The following is a 16,281-nucleotide window of genomic DNA, read 5'->3' as shown; positions in this document are numbered from 1 at the left end:
TCGGGTTCAGGTGAGTACAGGGGAGGTTTCAGGTGGGTTCAGGTGGGTTTAGGCTGGGTTCGGGTGGGTTCAGGTGGGTTTAGGGGAGGTTCCAGGTGTGCTCAGGTAGGTTTAAGCCAGGTTTAAGCCAGGTTTAAAAGGATATCGTGCATGTAGGGGCAGCTGTCGGCGCGGGCGCAGTAACCCGTGATGTAGAACTTGCAGAGCTCGCGCTTCTTGGGCAGCTCAATGTCGTGACTGAAGTTACAGTGATCGCCCTGCACAGGTGAGACACAGACAGGTGAGAGACAGACAGGAGAGACAGGTGAGAGACAGACAGGTGAGACACAGGTGAGACAGGTGAGAGACAGACAGGTGAGACAGGTGAGAGACAGACAGGTGAGACACAGACAGGTGAGACACAGACAGGTGAGACAGGTGAGAGACAGACAGGTGAGACAGACAGGGGAGACAGGTGAGAGACAGGTGAGACAGGTGTGACACAGACAGGTGAGACAGAGACAGGTGACACAGGTGAGACACAGGGGAGAGACAGGGAAGACAGGTGAGACAGACAGGTGAGACAGGTGAGAGACAGGTGAGACAGGTGAGAGACAGGAGAGACACAGGTGAGACACAGGTGAGACACAGGTGAGACACAGGTGAGACACAGGTGACACAGGTGAGACAGGTGACACAGGTGAAAGACAGGGGAGACACAGACAGGTGACACAGGTGAGACAGGTGAGACAGGTGAGAGACACACAGGTGAGACAGGTGAGAGACAGGGGAGACACAGGCGAGACACAGGTGACACAGGTGAGACACAGGTGAGACACAGACAGGTGAGACAGGGTAGACACAGGTGAGACAGGGGAGAGACAGGTGAGAGACAGGGGAGACAGGTGAGACAGGTGAAAGACAGACACGTGAGACAGGTGAGACACAGACAAGATTTGGGTAAAAAAAGGCGGGAATTGGGTGAAAAAGGCAGGAATTGGTTGAAAAAATGCAGGAATTGAGTATAAAAACCAGGATTTGGGTAAAAAAAGGCGGGAATTGGGAGGAAAAAGGCGGGAATTGGGAGGAAAAAGCCAGGATTTGGGTAAAAAAAAGGCGGGAATTGGGTAAAAAAAGGCAGGATTTGGGTAAAAAAAGGCGGGAATTGGGTGGAAAAAGGCAGGAATTGGGTAAAAAAAGCCAAGATTTGGGTAAAAAAAGCCAGGATTTGGGTAAAAAAAGGCGGGAATTGGGAGGAAAAAGCCAGGATTTGGGTAAAAAAAGGCGGGAATTGGGTGGAAAAAGGCGGGAATTGGGTAAAAAAAGCCAAGATTTGGGTAAAAAAAGGCGGGAATTGGGTAAAAAAAGCCAGGATTTGGGTAAAAAAAGGCAGGAATTGGTTGAAAAAAGCCAGGATTTGGGTAAAAAAAGGCGGGAATTGGGTAAAAAAAGCCAAGATTTGGGTAAAAAAAGGCGGGAATTGGTTGGAAAAAGGCGGGAATTGGGTGAAAAAAGGCGGGAATTGGGTAAAAAAAGCCAAGATTTGGGTAAAAAAAGGCGGGAATTGGGTAAAAAAAGGCGGGAATTGGGTAAAAAAAGCCAGGATTTGGGTAAAAAAAGGCAGGAATTGGTTGAAAAAAGCCAGGATTTGGGTAAAAAAAGGCGGGAATTGGATGAAAAAAGGCGGGAATTGGTTGAAAAAAGGCGGGAATTGGTTGAAAAAAGGCGGGAATTGGGAGGAAAAAGGCGGGAACTGAGCAGCAGCCACGTGCCCCGCCCCTCCCCCAGGGCGGGGCCGCAATTCCCGGCGGGAATTCCGGGAATTTTCCCCCCGGGAATTCCTTACCCAGGTGCACCTGCCCTCCACGAAGTACTTGCAGATGACCTTGCCCTTCTTGTCGGCCGGCAGGTGCGGCTTGTCGTGGTCCCCACGCCGGTAGCCGCCCCCCTCCTGCCGGGAAAGAGGCGGAAAATTCCGGAATTCCCGCCGGAATCGGGGACGGGGAGGGCGGGAAACGGGAAAGGGACGGGGCGAGGGGGGGCATGAGAGGGGAATTTGGGGGTTTGGGAGGGGGAAAATGGGATTTTGGGGGGTTGGAAGGGGAAAATTCCCGGGGGTTTTTGGGGGGAAAAAGGGGGGTTTGGGGTGTTTGGAGAGGAAAATGTTGGGAATTTTTTTTGGGGGGGGAAAGGAGATTTGGGGTGGAAAAAGGGGGATTTAATTTTGGGGAATTTTGGGGGGGAATTTTGGGAATTTTTTTGGGAATTTTTGGGGGATTTTGGGAATTTTTGGGGGTGAATTTTGGGAATTTTTTTGAGAATCTTTGGGGAATTTGGGGAATTTTACGGGGGAATTTTTGCAATTTTTTTGAGAATTTTTTGGGAATTTTTGGGGGGGAATTTTGGGAATTTTTGGGGAATTTTGGGAAATTTTTGGGGGTGAATTTTGGGGATTTTTTTTGGGACTCTCTGGTGAATTTTGGGGATTTTTTTGGGGGTGAATTTTGGGGATTTTTGGGGGTGAATTTTGGGGATTTTTTTGGGGGTGAATTTTGGGGATTTTTTTGGGACTCTCTGGTGAATTTTGGGGATTTTTTTTGTGACTCTCTGGTGAATTTTGGGGATTTTTTTGGGGGTGAATTTTGGGGATTTTTTTGGGGGTGAATTTTGGGAATATTTGGGGGGAATTTTGGGGATTTTTTTGGGACTCTGGTGAATTTTGGGAATCTCTGGTGAATTTTGGGGATTTTTTTGGGACTCTCTGGTGAATTTTGAGGATTTTTTGGGGAATCTTTGGTGAATTTTGCGAATTTTTGGGGGTGAATTTTGGGGATTTTTTTGAGAATCTCTGGGGAATTTTGGGAATTTTTGGGGGTGAATTTTGGGAATTTTTGGGGGTGAATTTTGGGGATTTTTTTGGGAATCTTTGGGGAATTTTTGGGGGTGAATTTTGGGGATTTTTTTTGGGACTCTCTGGTGAATTTTGGGGATTTTTTTTGGGACTCTCTGGTGAATTTTGGGGATTTTTTTGGGGGTGAATTTTGGGAATTTTTGGGGGTGAATTTTGGGGATTTTTTTTGGACTCTCTGGTGAATTTTGGGTATTTTTTTGGGACTCTCTGGTGAATTTTGGGGATTTTTTTGGGGGTGAATTTTGGGAATATTTGGGGGGAATTTTGGGGATTTTTTTGGGACTCTGGTGAATTTTGGGAATCTCTGGTGAATTTTGGGGATTTTTTTGGGGGTGAATTTTGGGAATTTTTGGGGGTGAATTTTGGGTATTTTTTTTGGGACTCTCTGGTGAATTTTGGGGATTTTTTTGGGAATATTTGGGGTGAATTTTGGGGATTTTTTTTTGGACTCTCTGGTGAATTTTGGGAATTTTTGGGGGTGAATTTTGGGAATATTTGGGGTGAATTTTGGGTATTTTTTTGGGACTCTCTGGTGAATTTTGGGTATTTTTTTGGGGAATCTCTGGTGAATTTGGGGAATTTTTGGGGGTGAATTTTGGGTATTTTTTTGGGACTCTCTGGTGAATTTTGGGTATTTTTTTTGGGACTCTCTGGTGAATTTTGGGGATTTTTTTGGGGGTGAATTTTGGGAATTTTTGGGGGTGAATTTTGGGGAATTTTGGGGATTTTTGGGGGTGAATTTTGGGTATTTTTTTGGGACTCTCTGGTGAATTTTGGGTATTTTTTTTGGGAATCTCTGGTGAATTTTGGGGATTTTTTTGGACTCTCTGGTGAATTTTGGGGATTTTTTGGGGAATCCTGGGCGGGAGGAGCCGCTCACCCCCACGTCCTCGTCGTAGAAGTCGTCGTCGTCGTTGATGCCGGCTTTTCCCATCCCGCTCCGGCCTCTCCCGCGGCCCCGGCCGGGACCTTTGCTGCCCCGGCCCCGCGGAGCCCGGCCCCGGCCGCGGCTCAGGCCTGGGAAACGCGGGAGGTCGGGAATGGGGAATGGGAATTTGGGGAATTGGGATTGGGGATGGGGATTGAGAATTGGGATTGGGAATGGGGAATGGGAATTTGGGGATTTGGGAATGGGGATTTGGGATTGGGGATTGGGAATTTGGGGATGGGGATTGGGAATTTGGGGATGGGGATTGGGAATTTGGGGATTTGGGATTGGGAATGGGGATTGGGGATTGGGGAATTTGGGATTGGGGATTGGGAATGGGGATTTGGGAATGGGGATTGGGATTGGGGATTGGGATTGGGAATGGGGATTGGGATTGGGGATTGGGATTGGGAATGGGGATTGGGATTGGGGATTGGGATTGGGAATGGGGATTGGGATTGGGGATTTGGGAATGGGGATTGGGGATGGGGATTGGGAATTTGGGAATGGGGATTGGGAATGGGGATTGAGAATGGGGATTGGGAATGGGAATTCGGGAATTTGCGATTGGGAATGGGGATTGGGAATGGGGGATTGGGGATTGGGGATTTGGGAATGGGGGATTGGGGATGGGGATTGGGAATGGGGATTTGGGATTGGGAATGGGGATTGGGAATTTGGGATTGGGGATGGGGATTGGGAATGGGGATTTGGGAATGGGGATTGGGAATTTGGGAATGGGGATTGGGAATGGGGATTGGGAATGGGGATTGGGAATTTGGGATTGGGGATTTGGGAATGGGGATTGGGATTGGGGATTGGGAATTTGGGATTGGGGATTTGGGAATGGGGATTGGGATTGGGAATGGGGATTGGGAATGGGGATTTGGGAATGGGGATTGGGAATGGGAATTGGGAATTTGGGATTGGGGATGGGGATTGGGGATGGGGATTGGGAATTTGGGATTGGGGATGGGGATTGGGAATGGGGATTGGGAATGGGAATTCGGGAATTTGGGATTGGGGATGGGGATTGGGAATGGGGGATTTGGGATTGGGATTGGGGATGGGGATTTGGGAATGGGGATTGGGAATGGGAATTCGGGAATTTGGGATTGGGGATGGGGATTGGGAATGGGGGATTTGGGATTGGGATTGGGGATGGGGATTTGGGAATGGGGATTGGGAATGGGGAATGGGGATTGGGGATTGGGGATTGGGATTGGGAATTGGGAATTTGGGATTGGGAATGGGAACTGGGAATGGGGATTGGGGATTGGGGATTGGGGATTGGGATTGGGAATTGGGAATTTGGGATTGGGAATGGGGATTGGGAATGGGGAATGGGGATGGGGGATTGGGAATTTAGGAATTGGGAATGGGGATTGGGAATGGGGATTCGGGAATGGGAATTCAGGAATTTGGGATTGGGAATGGGGATTTGGGATTGGGGATTGGGAATTTGGGATTGGGAATTGGGAATTTGGGATTGGGAATGGGGATTGGGAATGGGGATTTGGGATTGGGGATTTGGGAATGGGGATTGGGAATGGGGATTGGGGATGGGGATTGGGGATGGGGATTGGGAATGGGGATTGGGAATGGGAATTCAGGAATTTGGGATTGGGGATGGGGATTTGGGAATGGGGATTGGGAATGGGGATTGGGAACGGGGATTGGGAATTTGGGAATGGGGGATTGGGGATGGGGGATTGGGGATGGGGATTTGGAATAAGAATTGGGAATGGATTGGGAATTTGGGAGGGATTTGGGCTGGGATTTGGGCTGGGATTGGGGATGGGATTGGGGATGGGATTTGGGCTGGGATTTGGGACAGGATTTGGGCTGGGATTCCCAGGAATTCCCGGCTCACCCCGGCCCCTCTCCAGGCCTGGAATGAGGATTTGGGACAGGATTTGGGAGGGATTTGGGACAGGATTTGGGCCAGGATTTGGGAGGGATTTGGGACAGGATTTGGGCTGGGATTCCCAGGAATTCCCGGCTCACCCCGGTCCCTCTCCAGGCCTGGAATGAGGATTTGAGACAGGATTTGGGAGGAATTTGGGACAGGATTTGGGACAGGGTTTGGGCCAGGATTTGGGCTGGGATTTGGGACAGGATTTGGGCTGGGATTTGGGACAGGATTTGGGAAGGATTTGGGAGGGATTTGGGACAGGATTTGGGACAGGATTTCGGACAGGGTTTGGGCCAGGATTTGGGCTGGGATTTGGGACAGGATTTGGGACAGGATTTAGGCCAGGATTTGGGACAGGATTTGGGACAGGATTTGGGACAGGATTTGGGAGGGATTTGGGACAGGATTTGGCACAGGATTTGGGACAAGATTTGGGAGGGATTTAGGCTGGGATTCCCAGGCATTCCCTGCTCACCCCGGCCCCTCTCCTTGCTGCGCCGGTACTGAGACAATTCCTTGGCGTAGTCGTCGAAGTCGTCGTCGCCCAGCGGCTCCTCGGGATCGCAGTACTGGGAAAAACGGGAATAACGCGGGAATGGGGTCGGGTGGAACCCGGGAAAGGCCCGGAATCCCCTCAGGAACCCCGGGAAAGGCCCAGAATCCCAGGAAAGGCCCGGAATCCCCTCAGAAATCCCAGAATCCCCTCAGGAATCCCCTCAGGAACCCCGGGAAAGGCCCAGAATCCCGGGAAAGGCCCGGAATCCCCTCAGGAACCCCGGGAAAGGCCCAGAATCCCGGGAAAGGCCCGGAATCCCCTCAGAAATCCCCTCAGGAACCCCAGGAAAGGCCCAGAATCCCCTCAGGAACCCCAGAATCCCCTCAGGAATCCCCTCAGGAACCTGGGAAAGGCCCAGAATCCCGGGAAAGGCCTGGGATCCCCTCAGAAATCCCCTCAGAAACCCCCAGAAAGGCTCGGATTCTCCTCAGGAACCCCAGGAAAGGCCCAGAATCCCCTCAGGAATCCCAGAATCCCCTCAGGAATCCCAGAATCCCCTCAGGAATCCCAAGAAAGGTCCAGAACCCCCTCAGTAATCCCCTCAGGAACCCCGGGAAAGGCCCAGAATCCCGGGAAAGGCCCGGAATCCTGGGAAAGGCCCGGAATCCCCTCAGAAATCCCCTCAAGAACCCCCAGAAAGGCTTGGATTCCCCTCAGGAACCCCAGGAAAGGCCCAGAATCCCCTCAGGAATCCCCTCAGGCCCAGACTCTCCTCAGAAATCCTGGGAAAGACCCGGAATCCTCTCAGGAACCCAGGGAAACACCCGAAATCTCCTCAGGAATCACAGGAAAGGCCCAGAATTCTGGGAGAGGCCTGGAATCCCCTCAGAAATCCCCTCAGGAATCCCAGGAAAGGCCCAGAATCCCCTCAGGAATCCCGGAATCCCCTCAGGAATCCCCTCAGGCCCAGAATCCCCTCAGAAATCCCAGGAAACCTCAGGAATACCCTCAGGAACCCCAGGAAAGGCCCAGAATCCTGGGAAAGGCCTGGAATCCCCTCAGAAATCCCCTCAAGAATCCCCAGAAAGGCCCAGAATCCCCTCAGGAACCCCGGAATCCCCTCAGGAATCCCCTCAGGCCCAGAATCCCCTCAGAAATCCCAGGAAACCTCAGGAATACCCTCAGGAACCCCAGGAAAGGCCCAGAATCCTGGGAAAGGCCTGGAATCCCCTCAGAAATCCCCTCAGGAATCCCAGGAAAGGCCCAGAATCCCCTCAGGAATCCCGGAATCCCCTCAGGAATCCCCTCAGGCCCAGAATCCCCTCAGAAATCCCAGGAAACCTCAGGAATACCCTCAGGAACCCCAGGAAAGGCCCAGAATCCTGGGAAAGGCCTGGAATCCCCTCAGAAATCCCCTCAAGAATCCCCAGAAAGGCCCAGAATCCCCTCAGGAACCCCGGAATCCCCTCAGGAATCCCCTCAGGCCCAGAATCCCCTCAGAAATCCCAGGAAACCTCAGGAATCCCCTCAGGAACCCCAGGAAAGGCCCAGAATCCTGGGAAAGGCCCGGAATCCCCTCAGGAATCCCCTCAGAAATCCCAGGAAAGGCCTGGAATCCCCTCAGGCCTGGAATCCCCTCAGAAACCCTGGAACCCCCTCAGGAATCCCCAGAGAAATCCCGAGAAAGGCCCGGAATCCCCTCAGGAATCCCCTCAGAAATCCCAGGAAAGGCCCAGAAATCCCCTCAGGCCCGGAATCCCCTCAGAAACCCTGGAATCCCCTCAGGAATCCCCGGAGAAATCCTGGGAAAGGCCCGGAATCCCCTCAGGAATCCCCTCAGAAATCCCAGGAAAGGCCCGGAATCCCCTCAGGAATCCCCTCAGGCCCGGAATCCCCTCAGAAACCCTGGAATCCCCTCAGGAATCCCCGGAGAAATCCCGGGAAAGGCCCGGAATCCCCTCAGAAATTCCCTCAGGAATCCCGGAAAAGGCCCAGAATCCCAGGAAAGGCCCAGGATCCCCTCAGGAATCCCGGGAAAGCCCCGGAATCTCCGCTCACCTCCAGCTCCTCCTCGAAGGGCTCCTCCTCATCCTCGGGGTCGCTTCGGGCGCGGCCCCGGCCCCGGCCCAGGCCCCGGCCCCGGCCCCGGCCCCGAGCGCGGAACCCGCGGGCCCGGCCCCGGCCTGCGGAAAAAAAACCGGGAATGAGCGGCGGGAAATGGGAATAGGGGCTCCCTGCCTGTTTTATCCTCATTTTTATCCTGTTTATTCCGCTTTTTCCCCGTCCATTCCCGGTTTTTCCCGGTTTTCCTGTACCCCTGGCTCTCTGTGCTGGCTCCCTGCCCATTTTATCCCATTTTCCCCCATTTATCTCCATTTTATCCCAAATTTTCCCTGTTTTTCCCCATTTTTTACGCTCATTCCCGGTTTTCCTGTACCCCTGATCCTCTGGCCGTGCTCCCTGCCTGTTTTATCCCATTTTCCCCCCGTTTATCCCCTTTTTCCCCATTTTTTCCTCGTTTTATCCCATTTTTTCCCTGTTTTTCCTGCTCATTCCCAGTTTTTCCCTACCCCTGGCCCTCTGGCCGTGCTCCATTCCTGTTTTATCCCAGTTTTTCCCCGTCATTCCCGGTTTTTCCCTACCCCTGGCCCTCTGGCCGTGCTCCACTCCCGTTTTATCCCGGTTTTTCCCCGTTTTATCCCGGTTTTTCCCTACCCCTGGCCCTCTGGCCGTGCTCCCTGCCCATTTTATCCCGGTTTTTCCCGTTTTATCCCGGTTTTTCCCTACCCCTGGCCCTCTGGCCGTGCTCCCTGCCGCGCCGGAAGGGGCTCAGCTCCGCTCCGAAGTCTCCGTAGCCGTCCTTGGCCTCCTCCTCCTCCTCGTTGGGGCCGAAGGCCTCGGGGTCCTCGAAGCCGTAACCGCGGGAATCGGGCCTGGAGCGGCTCGGCCGCGGAGCCTGGGAATGCTGGGAACGGCAAAAACAGCGGGAATGGCTCCCAGGACAGCCCGGCATTCCCGGGAAATCCCGGAGATTCCCGGGAAAACCCGGAGATTCCCGGGAAAACCCGGTGATTCCCGGGAAATTCCAGAGATTCCCGGGAAATCCCAGTGATTCCCGGGAAATCCCAGTGATTCCCAGGAAATCCCAGTTATTCCCAGGAAATCCCAGTTATTCCCAGGAAATCCCGGTTATTCCCAGGAAATCCCGGTGATTCCCAGGAAATCCCGGTGATTCCCGGGAAATCCCGGTGATTCCCGGGAAATCCCAGTGATTCCCGGGAAATTCCAGAGATTCCCGGGAAAACCCGGTGATTCCCAGGAAATCCCAGTGATTCCCAGGAAATTCCAGAGATTCCCGGGAAATCCCGGAGATTCCCGGGAAAACCCGGAGATTCCCAGGAAATTCCAGAGATTCCCGGGAAATCCCGGTGATTCCCGGGAAATCCCAGTTATTCCCGGGAAATCCCGGTGATTCCCAGGAAATCCCAGTGATTCCCAGGAAATCCCAGTTATTCCCAGTTTCTATTCCCAGTTTTTATTCCCAGTTGAACTCACAGGATAAGCCGGGCTGTATTCCCATTATTTATTCCCAGTAATTCCCAGTTTCCATTCCCAGTTTCCATTCCCAGTTTTTATTCCCAGTTTTTATTCCCAGTGGAACTCACAGGATAGGCCGGGCTGTATTCCCGGTATTTATTCCCAGTTTTTATTCCCAGTTTAACTCACGGGATAGGCCGGGCTGTATTCCCGGTATTTATCCCCAGTATTCCCAGTTTTTATTCCCAGTAATTCCCAGTTTTAATTCCCAATAATTTCCAGTTTTTATTCCCAGTTTTTATTCCCCGTTTAACTCACGGGATAAGCCAGGCTGTATTCCCGGTATTTATTCCCAGTAATTCCCAGTATTCCCAGTTTTTATTCCCGGTATTCCCAGTTTCCATTCCCAGTTTAACTCAAGGGATAGGCTGGGCTGTATTCCCGGTATTTATTCCCAGTAATTCCCAGTTGAACTCACGGGATAGGCCGGGCTGTATTCCCAGTATTTATTCCCAGTAATCCCCAGTTTTTATTCCCACTTTAACTCACAGGATAAGCCGGGCTGTATTCCCAGTAATTCCCAGTTTTAATTCCCAGTAATTCCCAGTTTCCATTCCCAGTAATTCTCAGTTTTTATTCCCCGTTGAACTCACGGGATAAGCCGGGCTGTATTCCCGGTATTTATTCCCAGTAATTCCCAGTGTTTATTCCCCGTTTAACTCACGGGATAGGCCGGGCTGTATTCCCGGTATTCCCGGTATTTATTCCCAGTAATTCCCAGTATTCCCAGTTGAACTCACGGGATAAGCCGGGCTGTATTCCCGGTATTCCCGGTATTTATTCCCAGTAATTCCCAGTTGAACTCACGGGATAGGCCGGGCTGTATTCCCGGTATTTCCAGTATTTATTCCCAGTAATTCCCAGTATTCCCAGTTTCCATTCCCAGTTGAACTCACGGGATAAGCCGGACTGTATTCCCGGTATTCCCGGTATTTATTCCCAGTAATTCCCAGTTTCCATTCCCAGTATTCCCAGTTAAACTCACAGGATAGGCCGGGCTGTATTCCCAGTAATTCCCAGTTTCCATTCCCAGTAATTCCCAGTTTTTATTCCCAGTAATTCCCAGTTTAACTCACGGGATAAGCCGGGCTGTATTCCCGGTATTTATTCCCAGTTATTCCCAGTTTCCATTCCCAGTATTCCCAGTTTTTATTCCCAGTATTTCCCAGTTGAACTCACGGGATAGGCCGGGCTGTATTCCCGGTATTTATTCCCAGTAATTCCCGGTATTTATTCCCGGTATTCCCAGTTTTTATTCCCAGTTTAACTCACGGGATAGGCCGGGCTGTATTCCCGGTATTTATTCCCGGTATTTATTCCCAGTAATTCCCAGTTTAACTCACAGGATAGGCCGGGCTGTATTCCCGGTATTTCCGGTGTTTATTCCCAGTAATTCCCAGTTTCCATCCCAGTAATTCCCGGTATTCCCAGTATTCCCAGTAATTCCCAGTTTAACTCACAGGATAGGCCGGGCTGTATTCCCGGTATTTATTCCCGGTATTTATTCCCGGTATTCCCAGTTTTTATTCCCAGTTGAACTCACGGGATAGGCCGGGCTGTATTCCCGGTATTTCCGGTATTTATTCCCAGTTATTCCCAGTTATTCCCAGTATTCCCAGTGGAACTCACGGGATAGGCCGGGCTGTATTCCCGGTATTTATTCCCGGTATTTATTCCCGGTATTCCCAGTGTTTATTCCCAGTTTAACTCACGGGATAAGCCGGGCTGTATTCCCGGTATTTCCGGTATTTATTCCCAGTAATTCCCAGTTTTTATTCCCAGTATTCCCCATTTAACTCACAGGATAAGCCGGGCTGTATTCCCGGTATTTCCGGTATTTATTCCCAGTAATTCCCAGTTTTTATTCCCAGTATTCCCAGTTTAACTCACGGGATAAGCCGGGCTGTATTCCCGGTATTTCCGGTGTCCCTTCTCCCCGGGGCTGAACTCGGAGTCGTCGCTGAAATCCGAGAATTCCTCGCTGGACGAAGCGTGCCGCTGGAAAATCCCGGGAAAAATCAGCCCCGAGCCCTTCCCGGCCTCCGGAATTCCCGCTTTTCCTGGGAATTCCCAATTTTCCTGGGAAAAACCCTGGGAAAAGTCACTCCCGACCCCTGGAATTCCCAATTTTCCCGGAAAATCCTTGGGAAAAGTCACTCCCGACCCCTGGAATTCCCAATTTTCCTGGAAAAACCCTGGGAAAAGTCACTCCCGAGCCCTGGAATTCCCATCTGAGCCCAGGAATTCCCAATTTTCCCGGGAAATCCTTGGGAAAAGTCACTCCCGAGCCCTGGAATTCCCAATTTTCCTGGGAAAAACCCTGGGAAAAGTCACTCCCGACCCCTGGAATTCCCAATTTTCCCGGGAAATCCTTGGGAAAAGTCACTCCCGACCCCTGGAATTCCAAATTTTCCCGGAAAATCCTTGGGAAAAGTCACTCCCGACCCCTGGAATTCCAAATTTTCCTGGGAAAAACCCTGGGAAAAGTCACTCCCGAGCCCTGGAATTCCAAATTTTCCTGGAAAAACCCTGGGAAAAGTCACTCCCGAGCCCTGGAATTCCCATCTGAGCCCAGGAATTCCCAATTTTCCTGGGAAAAACCCTGGGAAAAGTCACTCCCGACCCCTGGAATTCCCAATTTTCCTGGGAAATCCTTGGGAAAAGTCACTCCCGACCCCAAAAACCTGGAAAAAAGTTGAAAAATGGGAACAAATCAGGAAAAAAACTGGAAAAATCAGGAAAAAAATGGGAAAAAAATCAGAAAAAAATCGGAAAAAATCCAAAAAAAATAAAAAAAAAATCAGAAAAAAATTGGAAAAAATCTGAAAAAAATGGGGAAAAAAATCAGAAAAAATTGGAAAAAAAGGGGAAAAAAATGGGGAAAAAATCGGAAAAAAATCAGAAAAAAATCGGAAAAAATCAGAAAAAGTCAGAAAAAAACTGGAAAAAAATCAGAAAAAAATTGGAAAAAATGGGAAAAAAATAAAAAAAAACCCAGAAAAAATCAGAAAAAATCAGAAAAATTCAGAAAAAAATGGGGAAAAAATGGGAAAAAAACGGGAAAAAATGGGAAAAAAATGGGGAAAAAATGGGGAAAAAACGGGAAAAAACCTGGAAAAAATCAGAAAAAAATGGGAAAAAAATGAGAAAAAAATGGAAAAAAAATGGGAAAAAAAATGGGAAAAAAAACGGAAAAAATCGGGAAAAAATCGGAAAAAATGGGAAAAAAATGGGAAAAAAACCGGAAAAAAATCAGAAAAAAATCGTAAAAAAACCGGAAAAAAAACGGAAAAAATGGGAAAAAAATTGGAAAAAAATCGGAAAAAATTGGAAAAAAATTGGAAAAAATGGGAAAAAAATGGGAAAAAAATGGGAAAAAAATTGGAAAAAAACTGGAAAAAAGTGGGAAAAAAATGGGAAAAATACTGGAAAAAAATCGGAAAAAAAATCGGAAAAAAATCGGAAAAAAATCAGAAAAAAACTGGAAAAAAACTGGAAAAAATCAGAAAAAAATTGGAAAAAAATCGGAAAAAATCAGAAAAAAATCAGAAAAAAAATTGGAAAAAAATCAGAAAAAAAATCGGAAAAATATTGGAAAAAAACCAGAAAAAACCCGGAAAAAATCGGAAAAAATGGGAAAAAAATGGGAAAAAAATGGGAAAAAAATCAGAAAAAATCCGAAAAAAATGGGAAAAAATCCCTAAAAATTCCCGGCAAAGCCCTGGAGAAACCAATCCCACGAAAGCCCTGGAAAGGCTGGGATTTTCCCACCTTGTGCTTGGATTTCCTCTTTTTCTTGGCCCTGCGCTTGTCCTTGTCGCGCTCCTTGCGGCGTTTGCGCTTCAGGCGCCGCTGCCCCTTCTCGTCCTCGGAGCCGCTGCGGCGCCGCTCCCGCCGGGCCTGGGAGCGGGACTGGGAGCGGGACTGGGAGCGGGATTGGGATTGGGAACGGGAGCGGGAACGGGAGCGCTCCGGAGCCTCCTCGGCGCCGTCGTCTTCCTCCAGCTCGCCCTCCTCCAGCTCGCCATCCTCCCTGGAAAACGGGGAATTGGGGAATTATTGGGGAATTTGGGAATGATGGCTCCTCCAGCTCGCCCTCCTCCAGCTCGCCATCCTCCCTGGAAAACGGGGAATTGGGGAATTATTGGGGAATTTGGGAATGATGGCTCCTCCAGCTCGCCATCCTCCCTGGAAAAAAACAGGGAATTGGGGAATTATTGGGGAATTATTTATTTGGTAATGATGGCTGCTCCAGCTCGCCATCCTCCCTGGAAAACGAGGAATTGGGGAATTATTGGGGAATTATTTATTTGGGAATTATTTATTTGGGAATGATGGCTCCTCCAGCTCGCCCTCCTCCCTGGAGAAAAACAGGGAATTGGGGAATTATTGGGGAATTATTTATTTGGGAATTATTTGGGAATTTGGGAATGATGGCTCCTCCAGCTCGCCATCCTCCCTGGAAACACAGGGAATTGGGGATTATTTGGGAATTATTTATTTGGGAATGATGGCTCCTCCTCCAGCTCGCCCTCCTCCAGCTCGCCATCCTCCCTGGAGAACGGGGAATTGGGGAATTATTGGGGAATTATTTATTTGGGAATGATGGCTCCTCCAGCTCGCCCTCCTCCCTGGAAAATGGGGAATTGGGGAATTATTGGGGAATTATTTATTTGGGAATGATGGCTCCTCCAGCTCGCCCTCCTCCCTGGAAAATGGGGAATTGGGGAATTATTGGGGAATTATTTATTTGGGAATGATGGCTCCTCCAGCTCGCCATCCTCCCTGGAAAACGGGGAATTGGGGAATTATTTGGGAATTATTTATTTGGGAATGATGGCTCCTCCAGCTCACCCTCCTCCCTGGAAAACGGGGAATTGGGGAATTATTGGGGAATTATTTGGGAATTATTTGGGAATTATTTGGGGATTTGGGAATGGGAATTATTTGGGAATGATGGCTCCTCCAGCTCGCCATCCTCCCTGGAAAAAAACAGGGAATTGGGGAATGGGAATTGGGGATTTGGGGATTTGGGAATGGGAATTTGGGAATGGGAATTTGGGAATTTGGGACTGGGAATGATGGCTCCTCCTCCTCCCTGGAAAAACCCCGGGAATGGTCAAATTTGGGGAGAAAATGGGAATTTCAGAGCCTGGCGCGGCTCAGAGCTCAGCCCTGAATTCCTGGGGATTCCCAAATTCTCTGGGGATTCCCAAATTCCTGGGGAATTCTCAAAGAAATTCCCAAATTCCTGGGGATTCCCAAATTCCTGAATTCCCAAATTCCTGAATTCCCAAATTCCTGAGGATTCCCAAATTCCTGAATTCCCAAATTCCTGAGGATTCCCAAATTCCTGAATTCCCAAATTCCTGAGGATTCCCAAATTCCTGAATTCCCAAATTCCTGAGGATTCCCAAATTCCTGAATTCCCAAATTCCTGAGGATTCCCAAATTCCTGAGGATTCCCAAATTCCTGAATTCCCAAATTCCTGAGGATTCCCAAATTCTCTGGGGATTCCCAAATTCCTGAATTCCCAAATTCCTGAGGATTCCCAAATTCCTGAGGATTCCCAAATTCCTGAATTCCCAAATTCCTGAGGGATTCCCAAATTCCTCAGAAATTCCCAAATTCTCAAGGAAATTCCCAAATTCCTGAGGGTTTCCAAATATTCCCAAAAAACCCCAAATTCCACCTGGAAAAAAAATAAAAAAATTGGGAATTTCCTGGGGTTTTTTTTGGTTTTTTTTTTTTGGGTGGAGGAAAAAAATGCCCCAAAATCCCAAAAATCCGGGGAGGAATTTGGGTCAAAAATGGAAAATTTTGGGCAAAGGAACAAAATGAATTCCTGGAATGGAGCCCAAATCCCAAATATTTGGGATAATCCCGGGAATTTGGGAGTTCTGCTGATGAAATTTCCATGGAAAAAAGAGGAAAATCCCATTTTTTTAAAGGAATTTTCATTGGAAAAATTAAATTTCTTTTAAAAAAAATTATAAAATCCTATTTTTTTTTAGGGGTTTTCCTTTATTAATAAAATTTCTATTAACAAAATGGGGAAAAATCCAATTTTTTTAAGGAATTTTCATTGGATAATAAAATTCCCATTAAAAAAAAAAGAGAAAAATCCAATTTTTTAAAGGAATTTTCCTTTATTAATAAAATTCCCATTAGAAAAAAAGGATAAAATCCCATTTTTTAAGGAATTTTCCTCTATTAATAAATTTTCTATTAAAAAAATGGAGAAAAATCCAATTTTTTTTAGGAATTTTCATTGAATAATAAAATTCCCATTAGGAAAAAAGGATAAAATCCAATTTTTTTAAGGAATTTTCCTCTATTAATAAAATTCCCATTAAAAAAATGGAGGAAAATCCAATTTTTTTAAGGAATTTTCCTCTATTAATAAATTTTCTATTAAAAAAATGGGGGAAAATCCAATTTTTTTAAGGAATTT

General features: G+C 48.4%; 1 protein-coding gene across 1 annotated transcript in view; it reads right to left on the bottom strand.

Moving 5' to 3' along the window:
- Nucleotides 1-16,281, bottom strand: part of ZC3H4 (zinc finger CCCH-type containing 4) — a 34,941-nt gene that overhangs the window by 13,126 nt on the left and 5,534 nt on the right. Inside the window, exons 2-9 of the mRNA XM_086872077.1 lie at nucleotides 13,598-13,859; nucleotides 11,717-11,824; nucleotides 9,017-9,194; nucleotides 8,288-8,412; nucleotides 6,209-6,302; nucleotides 3,771-3,907; nucleotides 1,826-1,930; nucleotides 146-257 (exon numbers count right to left, since the gene is read on the bottom strand). Coding sequence (XP_086728203.1) covers nucleotides 146-257; nucleotides 1,826-1,930; nucleotides 3,771-3,907; nucleotides 6,209-6,302; nucleotides 8,288-8,412; nucleotides 9,017-9,194; nucleotides 11,717-11,824; nucleotides 13,598-13,859 — 1,121 coding nt within the window. The remainder of the gene's footprint in view (nucleotides 1-145; nucleotides 258-1,825; nucleotides 1,931-3,770; nucleotides 3,908-6,208; nucleotides 6,303-8,287; nucleotides 8,413-9,016; nucleotides 9,195-11,716; nucleotides 11,825-13,597; nucleotides 13,860-16,281) is intronic.

Source organism: Cyanistes caeruleus, chromosome 38 (assembly GCF_971803275.1).
Source record: "Cyanistes caeruleus chromosome 38, bCyaCae1.hap1.1, whole genome shotgun sequence".
In the NCBI taxonomy this organism is placed as follows: Eukaryota; Metazoa; Chordata; class Aves; order Passeriformes; family Paridae; genus Cyanistes; species Cyanistes caeruleus.
Note: the sequence above shows the minus strand (reverse complement) of the source record. Positions and strands in the feature narration are given on the sequence as shown.